The 18,554-nt window shown below is 60.8% G+C and overlaps 1 protein-coding gene across 4 annotated transcripts; it reads left to right on the top strand.

Moving 5' to 3' along the window:
* Positions 1-256: 256 nt before the first annotated feature.
* RAB3IL1 (RAB3A interacting protein like 1) lies at positions 257-18,554 on the top strand. Of its 4 annotated transcripts, none has more exons than XM_036862447.1 (12): positions 349-461; positions 8,645-8,897; positions 9,320-9,415; positions 9,503-9,580; positions 10,252-10,470; positions 11,064-11,210; positions 11,717-11,845; positions 11,940-12,052; positions 12,328-12,351; positions 13,529-13,628; positions 16,644-16,710; positions 17,529-18,554. In XM_036862447.1, the coding sequence occupies exons 1-12, from the start codon at positions 451-453 to the stop codon at positions 17,609-17,611; spliced, it is 1,320 nt and encodes a 439-aa protein (XP_036718342.1). In that variant the 5' UTR covers positions 349-450; the 3' UTR covers positions 17,612-18,554. The 4 variants fall into 4 exon arrangements, with proteins under 4 accessions (XP_036718344.1, XP_036718342.1, XP_036718341.1 ...); XM_036862446.1 differs by having other exon boundaries at positions 13,529-13,741; XM_036862449.1 differs by lacking the exon at positions 11,064-11,210 and having other exon boundaries at positions 257-461.

Here is an 18,554-nt window from a genome sequence, read left to right as displayed (position 1 = left end):
CGCCGCGCTGGGCGCCGGATGTCTGGAGCGGAGTAAGCTGGGAGCGTCGGAGAGCAGTGCTTGCCGCAGGATGATGGGGACCGGCTCCTCCCCCACTCGGGCCGTCTCACTGTCCGGGGCGGGCGGCCGGAGCGGGGCTGGGCCGGGAGCGCGCGCGAGCTCTCCGCGTCGGCCGCCGGAGGGGCGGGGCAGGGCACGTGTCCTCGGGCCACCCCTCAACCACGTGACCCGCCGAGGGCAGGGTCGCGGAGGGACTGGGGTCCGGGGCGCGAGCCCGGGCCGCAAAGACCCACAGGCAGCGGGCAAGACTGACAGGCGGCGGGGCAGCCCGGCTGGCCCGGGGCGGAGTCGGCTGCGGGCGGGGCCGCGGCGGGGGCGGCGCGGGGAGATCGCTGGGTGATCGCGGCGGCGGCGCGGGGGACCGACGCCCGGGCGCCCCGAGGCGCCAGTATGTGGAGCGGGTAGGTCCGCGCGGGGTCGGGCCGCGGCTGCCTCCGGGGGTGGGACGGTGCGGGCCGGGGGGTCCCTGCAGTGTGTGCACCTCCACCGGGAGGTGCTCTGCGCCCCCATCCCTGCCCGTGCTGTAGCACGAGGACTGGCGAGCCGGTTCGCGACTGGGGGTGGAAGGACATTCGGCATGGAGGGTTCAGGGGGTCTCTCTGGGGGCAGGAATTGTGAAGGGTGGGCTGCTGACCATCCCGGAGTGACAGCGCCAACTCCTAGCTTGTCCGGAGCGCAAGTGAGATGGGGGCAAGGGGGTGTGCGGCGGAGTGCAAGCCAGAGTAAGCCTGGGATAAGCACCCAGAGGAGGGACCCCCAGGCTGAGTGAACCCTTGAAAAGCAGTGCATTTGCGAAAGGGGGGACTGGGTCTCTGCCACATTCGCTTGCAAGTTGGTGAACTTCCATCTGGGGCTCCTGGAACCTGCTGAGCTCAAAGGTGGGTGGGACCTCCCTGCAGCCTGGAGGGGTGCAGCGCAGACTCTGGGCCCTGGACTGGTGGCTCCAGTACCCATATCTGTTCCTTGATTCTCAGGGGTGGTCCCAGTCCCTGGGCAACCAGGTGTGGGACCCTTTCCCTGTATGTGCAAAAAAGCTGTGGCCTTCTCATGGAGTTGGGTAAACACTTCTTCCTCCTCATAGCCTGGAAAGACCAGGTCCTGGCGGAGATGTGGCCAGAGTGGGGGTGGGTTGTACTCCTGGAAAGAACGGGGCCAGATGGGTGGTCCCAGGACAGGGCTCCTCCCAGCCACAGCCGGGGAGTGAGGGAAGCCCCACTGGAGAGGCTGGCGGGCTGGAGACTTCTGATGCAGGCTGCATCCACTTTACTCCATGGCACCTCGCGAAGTTCGAAGTTCGAGCTGAGATGCTAGGGGAGGGCTGGGGAGTCATCGCCAGCAGGGGCTCCTGAGAGAATGGGCTCCTGGTAGGGGTGAGGTGTGGAGACACGTGAGACTCTTAAAGGGAGAGAGTTAAGCAGAGCCTGGATTCTTTTGGAATTGCGCCCTGGGGGAAGGAGACTGAGCTTAGGGAGAAGGTGGTTGAGGTGGGTTGGTGACAGCTGGAGCGATCCCTAGGGCGATCCCACCTGGGGTAAACCATGTTTGAGGAGCTTCTGGAGGAAGCTCGTGACCCCTTGTGTTGGGTGCACCCAGGCAAAACACAGCCACCGAGTTGCTGTGTGATCTTGAGAGTATGGCCTCACTGCTCTGAGCCTCAAGGTGAAACGTGCGGGGTTGTGTGGTGGAGGTAATCCAGGCCCAGAGAGTGTCCTTTCCTGGAGGCGTCCAGGCCGGAGCCAGACAGGCAAGTCTGGGAGGTGCCAGTAGATGGATACTCACTTTAAAGGCTGGATCCAGGAGTCCCAGGACCCTTCTGGATGGACCAGGCTGCCAAGCTGACCCCCGCTTGATCCTAAGTGTGGCTTACTTGGATCCACCAGGGTGTAGCTGGGTGCAGAGCACATAGTAGGTGCTTCATAAATGCAGATGGAAAGCATGAGGGGCAGAATGAGGAGCTGGTCATCTGGGGAGTGAGAGGCAGAGTTTTGGGGTTACCTTGAGCTCTGCCTTTTCACAGACCCCTTACTTGGATATTGGAGGCAGGGGCCAAGCTGCCAGCACCCGCTGGGGTCCTGGTGTCCTAGGAGCTCACCCAGACCCCAGCAGCAGCTGGGAGGGATGCTGCTCAGGTCACGCTTGCCCAGGTAACTGACTGAGCTGCTGTGACAGCTCTGGGCAAGTGCATACTTGGGATCCTTCCTCCTAGACTAGGAGAGGTGAGGAGTTGGTGACTCTGGCTAAGCCATTGATGTCTCTGGGGCTTGGTTTCTTCACCTGGAAGACAACAGAGGTATGTCTCTTGGGTGACTGCTCTGTTAATGGCCAGGTCATAGTGCCGGTTCACCTTCTTGGCCCTGGACCCAGGGCTGCTCCCCTGGGGTGGGTGGAAGTGGCAGGACTCTACAGGAGCTCAGGTGGACCCTTTTCCTTGGGACTCCTTTTGAGTGTGGGCCCTGAACTCAGAACCCAGAGGTGGCTCCCCCAAAACAGGACTGCTCCCCTCCCCCTCCCCCACAGTGTCCCCTGTCCATAGTCTTGGGTGCCAAGCCGGCTTCGTGGTGATGGGGTGAGGATGGCGACTGGGGTACTTCTGCTGCTAACACAGTGCTGGGCACTTGAGACTTGGTCATCAGAGCCAAGAGTTTGGGTTCTGGGCTCGTTTTCTGCCACTAAGGGGCCACATGACATTGGTGTAGCCCCTCAGTCTCGGTTTCCCCATCTGACAGATGGGGCTAATCATATCTCCCTAGAAAGGGAGGGACAGGCTCTGATAGACTGCCCAGGAATGAGAAAGACCACCCCAACCTCCCAGGGATGGGGGACTGTATCTTTGCTGCAGGCAGGATGCTGGGGAGCTGCAGGGCTACAGATGGGCTGTGAGATCTTGAGAAAGTCACCTAACTGTTCTGGGCCTTGGCTATCCTAAGGAGCTTGGATCTGTGAGGTCCTGCCTTTAAGGAATAAGTCACAGGGAACTCCAGGCTCTGAAATGGCATGTGAAGTATGGCCTAGGGGCTCCAGGGTCAAGAGCAGGAGAAAGGGGTTGTGCAACCTTCACTGTCGCCTCCTCCTGGAAGCCCTCCATGATTTAACTACCTCCCACCTCGCCCTCAACAGATGGAAATGTCTTTCCTGCTGTCTCTTAATCAGCACACCTGTCTGTGGCGCTCAGTAGAGTCCTGCTTGTCCTAGACTCTCCCCACACGGGATTTGTGCTCAACAGGGTGGGGGAAGGGAAGCAAAATGAATTCAACTGTGATGAGAAGGGGGCTTGGTGATGTGGCTGCCAGAATCTGTGCACATTGGGTGGGTCCGGGCCGGTGGAGTGCCTGGCACACGATAGGTGCTCACTGCATATGTGTTGGATGTTTGAGGGCTTGGGGTGTCAGATCCTTCTAGGACTAAACAGGCAGATGTGAGGTGTGTGCCATGTGCCCTGCTCTACCTCAGTAGAGGAGGGAGCCCTGCACCCTTTCAGGCCTTGTGCCGCCTCCGGTGGAGACACAGGGCTGGATTCCGTTGCTCATCAGGGCTGAGCTGCGCTGGGCTGGGCTGGCAGGCCTGGGGCTATGGCAGGGAGAGGCTTGGCCTGGCCCACCTGCCTCAGGTGTTCTGACCTCCCTGCTTACCACCCTGAAGCTGTTCCTGACCTCCTCCTCCCTCCTGCTCCCTGTCCTACCAGGCATACACCTGCTTCCCCCTTCCTGGAGTGGTCCAGGCCCACCCTCTCCTATACCAGGGGTCCCGCTCGGCTCACTTCCCAGCATTCTTCTGTTGCCACGTATGACACTGTTCTCTCATTCTTCTGGAACCCTCCCCTTCAGGCCCTCTGATGACTCCTGTTCAGGTCTCCAGGCTGGCTCTCTGGCCCTCAGGTCCCCTCTCACCCATCCCTCGTCCAGGCTCAGGGCTGCAGCTGCTCCCTCTGGGCTGGTGCCTCCCCTCAGCCACCACTTCCCAAATGCCTCAGCCACGCCCCTTCCCTTCCCTGAAAGACCCCCTCCCAGTTCCTCAGTCATGTCGTGGGCACTGCTGTTCTCATTCACCTTGTCCTCGGTTTTTCATTATATTAATCACTGCAACTTTTGTTCCCCTCTCCAGCCCCTGGTCCTCCCCTGATTTCCTCCCCACCCCCACCCAAGTCTTTTGTCTCTGTGTGTCCCCTCTGTGTGTCCCCTCCCAGTCCAGAGCCTGCCTGGCTAGAACAGCAGCCTTGGGTGGAACCGCACCACCACCACTCGAGCACTATCTCAAACTTCCTCAAATCCCCGTCTGCATCCTGCCTCACTTCTCTGAAACCACCATTCATCCCCTTTCCGCCAGTCCTGACTTTTTTGGGTGACAGTTCACATGATGCACTAGTGCGTGGACTCTGGGTTCAGTTTCCCCACTGCCACTTCCTTGCTGTGTGTTCCAGCCAGGTCGCCATCCCTCTCTGAACCTCGGGTGCCTCGTCGTTCAAACTGGGCTGGGGAGAGCATCTCCTGTAGCAGCATCGCGAGTTAACACATGATGACGTCTGTGGAGATGTGGAGTGGTGGGCTGGCGTGGACGTGAACAGGAGCTTGAGAATCTGATCTGTTTGTGGGTCTGGAGCTGAAGACTTGGCCACACTGTAGGCTGAGCCTGACTGGGCTTGCTGGTTGGTCGGGGACCCAACACACGAAACCTTTTCTGGGACCCCCTTGGCCTCTGGACGAGAGTCACTTGCCTGTCGGCCTCAGTGTCCTCAGGGCTTACTGGACTGCCCATAAGTGTATGAGCGTGATTCTGAAGCGGGCCCCTGTGCCGCGGCTGTTCCTGAGCTGGGCCCTGGGTCGGAATTCCTGCAGGCCAGACCAGCTGTAGTCGCCCTGGAACCCGGGCTTGGTGGCCCCAGGCAGAGGGTGAGGGTCCCAGTCTGCCCTCCCAACCCTCTCCTTCCCCTGGTTTTCAGTGCTTCCCTCACTGGCTTCCCCGCTGCTTGCTTAATGAACCCACTGTGCCTGTTAGCACAGGGGAGGGGTCTTTAACTCAAAGAGGTGACCTGGGCACTTGGGGGGCAGAGAGGGGAAGGTTAGGGCAGAAGGACCCCATGGCTGGCTGGTTGGGCTGGGGCTGGGAAAGGGTATGCAGGACGCTACCTGGGCCCTTCTGGCCACGGGAGTGGGCTCCGTTCAGGCCCTCCTGGCCCAGTGGGGTTGCTGGGTGACTGGGGACCATAGAATCCAGGGGTGGTCCTCATTTCGCCATTTTTTCTGCTTGGGGACAAAAGCCCTGCTGGCCCTCCTAGGGGTGGCCTGGGGGCTGAGGATTGAGGTTACTGCTTTCCCCTGCCTTGTGTGTTTCCTGGGGAAGTCACCCAGTGGGGCCTTTCCTGTATGAACTGCCCTGGGCTCTAGGCCACGGAGCTGGCTTCGGGATGGGGGATGTTGGCTGCCTCCACCTACCTCTGACCTTGACTCTTATTATCTCCCACCCCCCTACCCGAGCAGAACCCTTCCTAGCCGGCCCTGCTGCGTGTCCTGGACACTGAACTCTGTGTCTGCAGGGAATGGGGTCTGAGAAGGTTTGCGCACAGGGCCGTGGACCTGGGCTGGAAGGGGAGGTGCAGAGCAGCCCTACTTCAGTGGTAACCCGTGCTTGCCCAAGGAGTGAGCTCCCCAGCCCCCAGGCACTCACACCTGGATTTTCGGGCCTCTGGTCTAGGAGACTGAAGTGTGTGGAAGATAGCGGATTCCGGCTTGGGTGGACCCGAGGGGCCTGGGGTCCCTCCTTCATCTGAACTTTGAGTCACAGGAGCTGGCCTCATAGCCCAGAAGTGTGAGGGGCAGGGTCTGCAGATTTCAGTACAGGGTGGACCCTCCTCCCCTCCTGCTTCTGCACCCCTGGCCCAGGCATTGGGCATTTGGTGACCACAGGGTGGTCCTGCTGTTCCCACGCCTTCTGCCATGAGGATATGCTTGTGGGCTTTTCCACCAGGGAGAGGGGGAGGGTATCACACTCTGTCTCAGGCTTCCCTGGACCACTGTTTCCTCTGGCTGCAAAATAGGGTGCCATCCCCCCAGAAGTAGGCCAAAGTGAGCCTGTTAGGAAAATGATGGGGGCTGTCTGGACACGCCCCCAGCCCGTGCCCTTGGGACCAGCTGGAGAGTCCTTCACTGTGGCCAGAGGCCCAGACCACACTGGTGGACGAGGCTCAGGCCTCATGGGAGGGGCTGGCGGCCTTGTTCCCCTAGGCAGGGGGTGTTGGCAATGTCGGGGTGGTCCTTGTTATGGGGCTAGGTGTCTGAGACCTGGGATCCTGCCCTGTGCCCTGTGCTGTCCCTGAGTCAACCCCTGCCCTTGGCCTGTAGTTCCTGCTCATTCTATTGTAGTGGGCAGTCCCAAGATGGGGTCCCCATCAAGCCTGAGTGACTATGGCCATTCTCTCAACTGAGGAAGTGGGGCTGGGGCCCAGGTCTCCAGGCTCCCACAGTGGGTACATCCCCAGGGCCTGGGGTTTCAGGTGCAGGACACAAGAGCCCGGGCAGGGATGGTGGAGGTGGAGGAGGTACCTGGCAAATGTGCCTGTGGATAGCCCACTATTTACCTGGTGCTGTAGCCAGTGACTTCCTCATTGGATTCTTAGTGTGTCCCTGCAGGTTTTACTGCCATCCCACAGGCGGGGAAGCAGGTTGAAAGAAATTCAGCAACTTTCCCAGGGGCTCACGTGGACCCCAGGTCAGAGCCTGGCATGGACCCGGCCGTGCCCAGCTGGCCTGTGCTCTCAGCCACAGCTCCCCCAGTCCTGGCCTCCCTCCTGGGAGGCAGTTTCTCTGCCTGAGCAGAGGCTGAGAAGCCAGTCTGGGCTGGAATTGGGTCAGATTTTCCTGTCACAGCCAGGGAGGAGCCTCCTGGATGCCCCTGGGCCCAGTGGCTCTTGATCCCGAGGCAGATGCACAATTCTACGGCCCACACCCCACCTGCCTGTCCGCTGTGGCTGGAGAGCTTTGGGCCTGGGCTGAAGACCTGGCCGCCTGTCCCACCAGTGCCACCGACTAGCTGTGTGGCCCTGGGCAAGTCCCATTACCTCTCTGAGCATCAGTCCCTCAACTGTAGAATGGGAATAATACCACGAATGCTGCTGAGAATTTTAAATGAGACAACATGGGCAGAGCACCCCCATGAGTCCCCTGGGTGCAGACCCCAGCCTGGGGCTGCCACAGTACTGCCAGAGACCCTTAAGCTTCAGGGATCCCCCCTTACCGACTAGACCCCCCAAGCAAGGTATTAGGAAAGATCCCTGTCCGGCATAAACACTGTTGATGGAGTGGTGGGTGTGTGTTCCAACTTTATTCATCAAAGTCCCACGTCCTAGCAAGGCAGGACCCAGCCCCAGGAACCTTGAGGCCACACTCCGGGCCAGTTCCAGCAGACGGCAGGCTGGGCTGGGCAGCTGGACAGGGCCATGCGGAGGGTTGGGGGTGGGCTTATTGCTGGGTTCCCTGGGTGCCCTCTGTGTTACCTAAGGGCAAACTGAGACTCCGGGGCTGCTTAGTGACTGTCCCAGGGTCCAGAAGACAGGGAGGTGGGACCGGACAGACCCTAGCCTTGTCGTACTTCCCCTCCGCGATCCTGAATTTCATGACCCCTTGGCCCTGTCTTTCCTCCCTCCTGTGTGGGCCCCTCTTGGCCCCCTCCCCTCCACTTCCCCACTGCTATCAACAGCCCAGCCCCCAGCCTCGGCCCAGCCACTGCAGCTCAGAAGCTGCTGGCTCAGGAGCCGCCGGCTTTTGCTGAGTGAGCGAGTCCAGGGTGCTGTCTTGGCACAAACCACCACGGCCCAGCCCTCTCCTTCCCTCCCTCCTCAGGGTCTGCTGCGAAGGGGGGCACGTGGATGGGAGGTGGGCAGCGGCTGGCGGCCCCCACCCCGCACCACCTCTAGGGTCTTCAGCTTCAGAGGGAGGAGGGCCCTGAGACCCAGAGAGAGGGGGTGTTTGCCTGAGGTCACAAGGCAGACCAAGCAGAGAGCTGGGACTGCCCCCCTACACGGTCCAGAGGGCAGGAAGTGGGGCTGTCTTGCCCGGGCTGTTTGCAGAATCTTCCTGCCTCAGCCGGCCCTGCCTGCCCTGGCTAGGTCCTTCCTCTCTGGTCCACCCTAAATGGGGTCGAATTTGCATAAAATATGCATAAGCAATAGCAATGAAGGCAGTTCCCACTTAATCATCTCATGTGCCAAGGTTTTCTGCACATCTCTGATCCACTCAGTGACCCTTGAGGTAGGGCCATTGGGATTGTCCCCATTTTATACAGGAGGAAACTCAGGCTCTCGACACTGATGCATTTACAATACCTGCTGGGCAAACAAGCACCTGCTGTGTGCTGAGCACCTACTGTGGTCCTGGGCTGGAGGGGATGGTTGACGAAGATGAACGAGTCCTGTCCTTGCCCCCAGGAGACCCTGTGCTTGGTCATTCTGCCCTTGTGACAACCCCCGTGATGGCCTATTTTACAGTTGGGGAGACTGAGGCCCAGAGTGGCAGGTGCATTGCCCAAGGCTGGTCCCTGGCCTCAGCTCTCCAGGCCTCGGGACACCACCCTGTATCTGCTCTTTGCCTCACAGCCAGCCCCACCCGGACGAGGGCCACCCACCGCCCCTCGAAGCTGTCCCAGTCCCCTGGAAGAGTGTGGGCCCCTGCAAAAGCCACAGGGAGTCCCTGGGAAGCCTGGTGGAGACCCCTGCAGGGAAGGAGGCCCAAGGCGAGGAGGACCCTGCGGCCAGCCGGCTGGACGTGTTGCGTCTGCGCAGCTCTTCCATGGAGATCCGAGAGAAGGGCTCGGAGTTCCTGAAGGAGGAACTGCACAAAGCCCAGAAGGTGGGCTCTGAGGGTGGGGGCGGGGTGGGGGGTGGGGGTGGGGATGAGGGGCCGGCCTGAGGAGCCGTGGGCTCTCACCCAACGCCCAGAGATGTCACGTTCCTGTCAAGGCCACCTACATGCCAGGCCTGTGCTGGGCAGGAGGGCAGCACAAAGGAGAAACAGTTTTTCTTGTGACTTTTAAACAACTTTTAGAAGTCATGACATCTCTGAAAACCGGTCCCAGGCTCTAACAGACTGACAGTTGGGGTTCAACTTCATGCTCTGAGCTAAATGGAAAAAGCATTCTAAACTGTAGAACCACAGAGGAAGCAGGCTCGGGGCCCCGAGGCGCACGTAAGGTGACCCCGGGAACGGCGCCAGGCCCGGGACCGCGGGGGCGCTGACAGCTCCCCCCCTCGTGCCCACCCCCGCCCCCCCAGGAGCTGAGGCTGAAGGATGCGGAGTGTGAGCGGCTGTCCAGGGTGCGCACGCAGCTGGAGCAGGAGCTGGAGGAGCTCACGGCCAGCCTGTTCGAGGTGCAGGGCCGGGCGCGGGCTGCGGGATGGCTCAGCTGGGCCTCCGCCGGCGCCTCCCCCCTCACCTGGAGCCTGCCCTCTTCCCAGGAAGCCCACAAGATGGTCCGAGAAGCCAACATGAAGCAGGCAGCGTCAGAAAAGCAGCTGAAGGAGACGCGGGGCAAGGTGAGGCACCCGCCGGCCCAGACCTCCTGCCCGCCTCTGAGCCCTGCGAGGGCCGGCCTTCGCTACCCCCCCCATCGGACCCTCGCATGGCCTGGGGGCCCAGCAGGGCGGGGCAGAGGCATCCGAGATGGCCCCGCTGAAACGTGCCCGCTGCAGTGGGAGCCCAGCTCCCTGGGACTCGAGCTGTGTTTCTGCTGAACCACGGAGACATTTCTGGGGCCTTTTCAGGGGCTGGGAGGATCCCGTGGCCATTGTAGTTTCTTTTCCTTCCTCCCATACCCCCTTTACAAAGCAGAAACCTCAGTCTGGCTGTGTGAGCCTGGGCAAGTAGATTTATCCCTTGGAGCCCATTTACCCATCTGCAAAATATGAGAGCTGGGCTGTTCCTGGCTCCTGGGGGCCCCTCAGTGGGAGACCCAGCCAGCTCCCAGATACGTGCACCTAACAGAGTCCTGGCTTCCAGTATGACCTCAGCCAGGCTGTGTCTCCTCTGAGCCTCAGTTTCCCTATCTATGAAATGGGTATCTCAGCCCCCAACTCAGAGGCTGTTCCGAGGATAACAGGTGGGGTTAGGTGCTCAGGGTGGTCTTTCCTGAGCTGGGGTGGCAGGCAGTGGCAGCCGGGGCAGCCTCAGCCCTGGGTTAATATTGACAACCATCTCTCCCGGCCAGATCGACATGCTGCAAGCAGAGGTGACAGCCTTGAAGACACTGGTCATCACGTCCACACCAGCCTCTCCTAACCGCGAGCTCCACCCACAGCTGCTCAGCCCCACCAAGGCCGGACCCCGCAAGGGCCACTTGCGTCATAAGAGCACCAGCAGCGCCCTCTGCCCCGCCGTGTGCCCCGTGGTAGGACACGCCCTCACCCCGGACAAGGAGGGCAAAGAGGTGAGGGGCAGTGGGCAGGCAGAGGTCATAGGAAAGGGAGGCAGTGCCCACTGTCAGCCAGGCAGTGGTGCCCAGTGGGGACCCGCCTGAACCCCGCTGTGCGACCAGGAGCCTGTCCTGCCCTCTCTGGGCCTGTGTGTCCTCTGGCTGTGAGGGCTGAGTGAATTCCCTGTGATATGAGGTGTTTGGCCCTCAGTAGGGTACATGGGGCACCTGGTCCAGGCGGGACAATGGCTGTGACGTCCTCGGCCGTGGGTCTTTGGGCAAGTGAAGCCGCTTGTCAGCACCTCAGTCTCCTCGCATAAATGGGGTTTCCTGGGGCCACAGGACGTGGATGTCAGGAGCTCAGCTCAGGGCTGCACCCAGCGGACGCCCCTGAAGGCTGTAGTGGGATTCAGCTTCCTGGAGTCTCTGATGCCAAGGTGGCCCCAGCTCTGCCCTGCCCCAGGCCTCCTGAGCATACAGGGAGGAGACGTGGGCCAGGCCTCTCCATCCCCTTCTGAGCTCTAAGCTTCCGGCCGGACTCTAATAATCTCCTTCCTCTGTCTGTCTCTGTGCACCTGTCTGTCTGTCTGTCTGTCCTGCCGGCCCAGCCCGGGTTGCCCCCCCTCCTCTCCCTGCTCCTCTGCGTGGTCCCCAGCAAGGCGGTTCACCTCACCTACGAGCCGGCCTGGCAGCTCCCGCCTGGGGAGCTGCCCGTGGGCCCCACCTCTGCTACCTCTCTCTCCTTTTCCCGACAGGTAAAGGCTCCGGAGAGGGGCCGCCCCCTCTGCCCCCTCCCAGCCTCTCCCTCTGCATGTGCCCCAGCGCAGCCAGCAAGTTGTGTGTGTTCCTTTCCGTGTGTGCATGCCTGTGTGTGCTGTGCGTCCCAGCAGGTCCTTGTGTGTACCTGCGGGTACCTGCAGGGTCACTCTTCAGCTTTCCCTCCTCAAGGAGGCAGCGAGGGTCTTCAGAATGAGACCCTGGACCCAAGTGTAATTCTGTAGCGCCAAGAAACTGGCAACACACCTCCAACACACTTGGAAGTGAAACTTTGGAGTTCCGAATCTAAATTCTTCTGTGCAAGGGGAAGAGAAGAGTTCTTCTTTGGGACTCGGCTCCCCTGCGTGGCTACAGGGGACAGGCCCGCTGGGGCCTGTCCTGCATCCTCCCTGGCTCCCCGCCTCCTGGGGCTCTGCCTGTCTCTGCCATGCTGGCCCCCCAGTGCCCTGACCCCCCCCCACACCCAGCTCGCCTTCCCCCACAGGTGGACACGACCCTATTTGCAGAGTTCCAGGCCTGGAGGGAATCGCCCACCCTGGACAAGACCTCCCCCTTCCTGGAAAGGGTGTACCGGGAGGACGTGGGCCCCTGCCTGGACTTCACCATGCAGGAGGTGAGGCAGGCAGAGGGCGGCCCGCCGGGGGGCCCGGCCCCGCAGCCGGCGGCCAGCCCCTCACCACCTCCCACTCCGCCCTGCTCTACCGCAGCTCTCAGCCCTGGTACGGGCCGCCGTGGAGGACAACACGCTGACCATCGAGCCCGCGGCTTCGCAGACACTGCCCGCCGTGAAGGTGGCCGCTGTCGAGTGTGGCAGCACCAAGTAAGCTTAGCGCCCTGCCCCCTGGGAAAGGCCCGCACAGCCTTGGGCTGCACCAAGGGGGCGGCCAGGGAGGACTGAGCCTCAGGCCTGCCCGCTGGGTCCTGCAGTGGGACCTGGGGGTGGGCAGGGGCACCTGACCGGAGAGGGACAGTGGCCGCCTCCGCGCTGGGCAAGGAGGCATCTTCGGCAGACATGCTGCCTCCAGGTGTGGAGCCGGGTCTCCCCCTTCCTGGCTGGCCTGACCTGCACCCTCTCCTACTCCCTCTCTCCCACAGTGGGTTCCGGGCCCCGATCGACACGTAAGTGATGTCATTTTTTGACTCCACCTCCTGACAATGACCCGATGGCCCTGGCATCTTGTCCTCCCTGCTTCTCAGCTGGCATTGGGCAGGGCCAGCAGCAGAGCAAAACTGCTAGCATGGAGCAAGGGCAGGGACTGGGGCCTGCGAGGGAGGCCCCTGGGTGGGAGCCTTGTCACGGAGGGGAACATTTGAGCCGGGTTTTGAAAGATGAATAGCAGTTTGCCGAGCAGGGAAGGACCTTTCAGGCAGAGGCAACAGAATGAGTGAAGGTATGAGAAGCTGGAATATTAATGGAAACACCCACTGGGTCGGTGGGCGGAGCAGTGGGGTGGGTGGGCATGGGGTTGGGGCTGAGGCCACAGCGGGTGTTTGGGGCCAGAGTGTGAAGGGCCTCAAATGAGGTTTGGGCTTTAACCCACTGAGGCCAGCATTTCACAAATCATCGATTAACGTTCCCTGAAAAGAGGGTTCCCTGGTTCAATCAGAGAGTCACAGTGAACCTGGAGGCAGCAAAGGCTCTGATAAGTCCCACAACTGAGGAGCCTATTTAACCTTCCTTTACTCGGGATCTCCATAACTATTTCCTGGGCAGTAGGGAAGCATCAGGGAAAGGTAATGGGCTAGATGCGGGTTTTTGGAGTAGCCCCTGGCTGTAACATGGAGAAGAAGGGTGGAAATGAGGCAGAAGGCTGGTTGGAAGGAACTGAGGGCATCCGGGCAAAAGGTCCTACTGGCAGAACCTAGCCTGGGGACTTGGTGACCTAAGTGGAGGAGAGAGAAGACTCCTGCTTAGGAGGAAGGGGTGACTGGGTCTGAGGGCCCCAGTAAAGTAAGGGGCAGCATTTTTAGGGGCGGCAGAGGGTGGAGCTTTGGTACACCTGGCCTGAGGTTGACCAAGCTCTCCTGCCCAACAGGGGTGAGGTGAGGGGTTGAGGGATGGGGTCCAGCTTGGTTTGAAGGTCTCCCCCAGGGACTTCTGAGACTGCCCCCCTCCTTGGCCTGGCTCCAGGCTCCTTGGGAAGCTGGGACCAGGGGAAAGGATGCCAGGCCCCACCCTGATGTCTGTTTGCCTCCCCCTCCCTCTGTGCCTTCCCTGGCTGCTGCATCCTCCCTGGATGAGCTGGGTGGGCGAGCCCCAGCCGTCCCCATGGTCCTGAGGTCTGCTTTTCCCTAGTACATGTGCCCTGAGTGGCCTGGCCTGCGCCTGTCGTCACCGAATCCGGCTTGGGGACTCCGAGAGCCACTACTACATCTCACCGTCCTCCCGGGCCAGAGTGAGTCATCCAAGGGGAGTGTTACCTGGCTCCTTAGAGGCTCCCTGGGCTGGGACTCTGAGCCCCAGGCTGCACAACCTACAATCTACAGAGCAGGGCACAGGCTCAGAGAGGTACGAGAATGACTTGGGCCACACAGCCAAGCCAGTGTATTTGTTTGCTATTGCTGTGTGACAAATTACCATAAACTTAGTGGCATCGATTTATTATCTCACAGACTCCCTGGGTAGGAGTCTGGGCACAGCTTAGCTGGGTCCTCTGCTCAGGGCCTCATGGACTGCAGTCACGGTATCAGCGACTGCATCCTTTCTGGAGCTCAGGGTCCTCTTTTTTTTTTTTTTTTTTTTTTTTTTTTTTAATTAATTTATTTATTTATTTTTGACTGTGTTGGGTCTTCGTTTCTGTGCGAGGTGTTGGGTCTTCGTTTCTGTGCGAGGGCTTTCTCCAGTTGCGGCGAGCGGGGGCCACTCTTCATCGCGGTGCGCGGGTCTATCACTGTCGCGGCCTCTCCCGTTGCGGAGCACAGGCTCCAGACGCGCAGGCTCAGTAGTTGTGGCTCACGGGCTTAGTTGCTCCGCGGCATGTGGGATCTTCCCAGACCAGGGCTCGAACCCATGTCCCCTGCATTGGCAAGCGGATTCTTAACCACTGCGCCACCAGGGAAGCCCCAGGGTCCTCTTCTGAGCTCACATGTTGTTGGCAGAAGTCAGTTCCTTGTGGTTGAAGGACTGAGGTAGCCATTTTCTTGCTTGCCGAAAAGTAATCGTGGGAGTGACACCCATCAGCTCTGTCACTTAATATAACCTAATCAAGGGAGTGACACTAGAGTTCCAGGCTCCTGACTCCTGGCTCCGGCCCCAGGCTTTGGAGAAGGTTCTGAGGCTTGTCTGTCACACAAGGCCTGCCGAGTGACCCAGGTGAGGGTCACTGGATCAAGGGGCCTCACTGAGCTGGGATGAGGATGGGGTGGACCCCGTTCCTCTGTCCCTTCAAAGACAGTGAAGAAGATTGGAAAGAACAAAAGTTTGGAAAACTCTGAAGCTTGGTGCAAAGGTGACATGGTGTGGAAGGTCCTCTTAGAAGAACCATCTCCTCCCCTTGACCTACTAGAGGTGCCTGATGGGACTAAAGTGGGCAAATGGCCTCATCGTCAAGCAGCAGACTGACCAGCACAGTCAGCTTGTCTGGTCCCGACAGCCTCTGCAGGGCAGCCCAGCATGTTGTTCTGGCGAATCCCCCAGCAGTGAGCTGAGCTCCCATTACAGAGAGGGAGTCTGAGCCTTAGAAAGGAAAGGGGTGCACCCCAGGCCACTCAGCATAGACCTGAGGTCTCCCCATCCTGGATCCAGTCTCTTACTGCTGCAGTCTCCACCCCCTGCATCTGTGCCCAGAGCCTTGTTCGGTGGCCATGGGTCACCTCTGTTTTTTCTGATCCCAACGAGGGGATCTGGGCCAGACGCTCCCATGCCTAGAAAATTACATCTAGAACGTTGTTCTGCCAGGCCTATGTGTCTGCTGTCCTGGGCAGAGCTGGGAAGGCAGAGGGGAAGGATGTGAAGTTCTAGGATGTGGTCCCCACCCTGATGAGACCAAGGAGTGTGGAATCCATAGGGAGAAGAAAGTTCTGTCCCCAAAGCACAGCCCTGGGGAGAGAGCCCCACTGCTCCCCACCATTCCCTACTCATGGGCCTCTGGTAGGGCCTACTGGCCACTGAGCAATGCCAGGGCCTGGGACTCAAGCTTCTCCTGCCCATCCCATCCGGCCCTGCGCAGCCCCTCCTCAGCCCTCCCAGGCAGCACCTTGACCGTACTGGGTTAGTCCCCTCACCTGGCCTCCCTCACACCTCCCTGCCTTTGCCAGGGCCACCAACCCCCTGCACCCAATTTTGTCCTCCTGGCAAGGGCTCCTGTGTGTTTGAGGGCCCAGCAGGAGCATCGCCCCTCCCTCAGCTTTCTCCACTCCCCAGCCTGTGGCCCCCACACACTTGATGTCCCTCCCGCAAAGTGCTGGATATTCAGTATGGGCAGTTGTGGGCACCGCTGCCAGCTGCCTTCCACCCTGTGTTAGGTTGGGTGCCCTAGAAGCAGAGCCTAAGATCGAGATGGTGTGCAATTCTCAGGAGGCAGAATGGGGGTGGGGGGAAGGACAGGCAAAGGTGAGGCTTCAGCTGGAGTCTGGCTTCAGCCTGATCCACAGGGGCTCCGGAGCCCAGAGTGGGTTCCACCCTGAGGCAAGGGCGTGGCCTTTTATACCCCACATGCCTGTCAGTCATTGGCTGAAGTCTGTGAGGGTATGGGGTGCAGAGGGGCACCAGCAGGCATCAACAGCCCACACTCTCAGCGGTGGGGAGATGGGGCCCCAGCCTGGGGAAGGGGCCTGGGAAGGGCGCTGACAGCACCCTCTCCACGGTATGAGAGTCTTCGTGACAGGGATCAGGTCTGATCCAGCTCAGGGTCCCCAGTGCCTGGCGCAGGGCCTGGCACGCAGCAGGCCTCAGGTCAGACTGGGGGCTTCAGGTGGGGATCCAGGGCGGCCGGGTGAGCAGCTTCGGATCCCCTCACCTTTCCTGGCATTACGAATAGCACCTGGTAAGGCCCGGCTGGCTGGGGCCTCCAGTAGCCAGAGCAAGCAGGCCCCTCAGGGGAGCGTGGCTTCTAGGCGCCTGCCAGGTTTCACCTTGCAGCTCAGCCACTTAATAAGTGGAGGCTCCATGGCCTCCGCAGTCGTTGTGGGGTCGTTCTTGGAGCCTCAGCCCTCCCCACGTGTAGACTGGGAATGATAGGCACGTCTGCCGCACCAGATACGCGTACTTGATTAGGCTTAGTTGTCGCTATCGTTTTTATTAGGATACTAGTATTGCTGCTGTTGACCGTAACTTTAGAGCCCAGAGTTATCTGAGTCTCACAGGACGTGGGGCTTCCCGCTCTGGTCTGCGATCTGCCCTGGCTTTTTTTTTTGGGGGGGGGGCAAGTGTGAGGGCCGGGGGGGTCACACCCTGCCCCCTCTGCCCACAGATCACGGCCGTGTGCAACTTCTTCACCTACATCCGCTACATCCAGCAAGGCCTGGTGCGGCAGGACGGTGAGCGCCCCCTGGTGGCCGCTGGGGGTGGCGCCCGGGAGGGGAAGGGCGGGGCGGGGCGGCCGGGCCAACCCCAGGGCTTTGCTGCCCCCCGTCGGAGCGAGGACTCTTCGAGAGAGAAGGTCGTGGATTAGCAAAGCGATCCGGAAGCTCCTGTTGCTGAGCCCTGTGGAGAGAGGAAGAGCGGAAGGTGCCTCCTGGGCTCTGCCTCACCAGGAAAGCCAGCCTGACGCCCCCACATACCTGGATCCAGCTGCTTTCTCCCGTTCAGAAACCTCTCCAGCCCCCTGGACCTGTAGGGACGGCATTCCCGTTACTGGCCTGGCCTACACGATGGGGCCTCCCCTGTGAATCTCCTCGCCTCTCCCGCCGTGCGGGCCTCCCAGTGGTGGCTGAACACGGCTCGCCCACCTCCGCCTGTAGACACTCCCGCCCTTGCCCAACAAGTCCTCTGTCCACCCGTTGTCCCCCTGCCCCCATTCTGCCAGGCCGGGGATGGGCCCTGCTCAGGGTCGCTGGAGAGCTCCGGGAGCAGGGGTTGGAGAGCATTTGCAGCCTGTCCAAGTGTGTGGCAGTGTGTACATGCGTGTGCGTGTCAGGCTGTGGAGGTGACCGTCACCTCCATGCCTCCCGGGCTGCAAGCCCTCAGAGTGGAACCTCAAAGAGGTCCGGCTACTCACTGAGATCTGTGCTGAGGGACTGGGGAGTCCTAGGGTGCCCGCCAGCTGCGCTGCCCGAAGCCGGGGAGAGGCCAGGCCATCTGCCTGAGGTGACCCTGAGTGGGCACCGAGCTATCCACCCTCTCTCTCTGCCTGCAGCGGAGCCCATGTTCTGGGAGATCACAAGGCTGAGGAAGGAGATGTCGCTGGCCAAGCTTGGCTTCTTCCCCCAGGAGGCCTAGGGCATGGCCCAGGCCTGGGGGGGGCCTCTGAGCTGGAGCCAACACCTGCCCCAGGAGAGACAGACAGACAGACGGGGTCCTAGAGCCAGCCCTGAGCCAGAAGCTGAACAGAGGGACAAATGGCCAGGCCACGGAGGCAGCACTGAGCCGGCACCAAACGTCCATCCCAGGACAGGACCTCAGGAGGTGACCTCTCCTCCCTCGTAGTACTACAGCCACCAGGAGACTTTCAAGAAAGCACCAAAGACCAAGGAGCTGGGAGCCGTACAAAGGGGCTCAGCCCTTGGGAGGGCACCCCTGGGGCAGCCAGCACCCCCTCCCCAGTCCCAGGAGCTGCTGCCTGCAGGTGCCTCATTGGCGAGATCTCCAGGGTCTCTCCCCACCACCCCCTTTCCCAGGCCCTGGGCACCAGCACCCCCTTGTGGCCGTCCTTCGCCTCGTTCCCAGGTGGGCCTGCTGTGCCCACGGGGCAGCAGAGCTAGGAGGAGCGGACGGGGGCCTCGCTCTCTGTCTTCCACTCCATCCTGTATCTGCCTGAGAATGACCCCAAAACATTCTTAAGATGTATCAGGGGCCCTGCTCCCGCCCGCCCTCTCGACCTTCCTCCTTCCCGCCAGCTGAGCCCTATGCTGCAAGGAGCCTTTGCCCCCACCACTGCTGGGAGGATTGGGGCACTTTCCTCCCAAAGTAAAACACAGACAGGCCTCAGGATTCCCCGGGCCTGTTTTCAGCTGTGGATGGCCATTCAGACGACGGGGGCTGAGATCGCCCAGCCCCGTACACAGGACTGGGGTGGGGCAGGCAGGCCCCGGGCCCCTCCTCACCCCTTGCAGCCTACTCAGTACCGGGGTCCAACCTGGACACATCCCTCACCACGTCCGATTTCCTCCTCTGAATGGAATGTAACGCGATCTCTATTTAATAAAGGACGGCTTTGTTGGTA

This window comes from Balaenoptera musculus, chromosome 8, assembly GCF_009873245.2.
Source record: "Balaenoptera musculus isolate JJ_BM4_2016_0621 chromosome 8, mBalMus1.pri.v3, whole genome shotgun sequence".
In the NCBI taxonomy this organism is placed as follows: Eukaryota; Metazoa; Chordata; class Mammalia; order Artiodactyla; family Balaenopteridae; genus Balaenoptera; species Balaenoptera musculus.
Note: the sequence above shows the minus strand (reverse complement) of the source record. Positions and strands in the feature narration are given on the sequence as shown.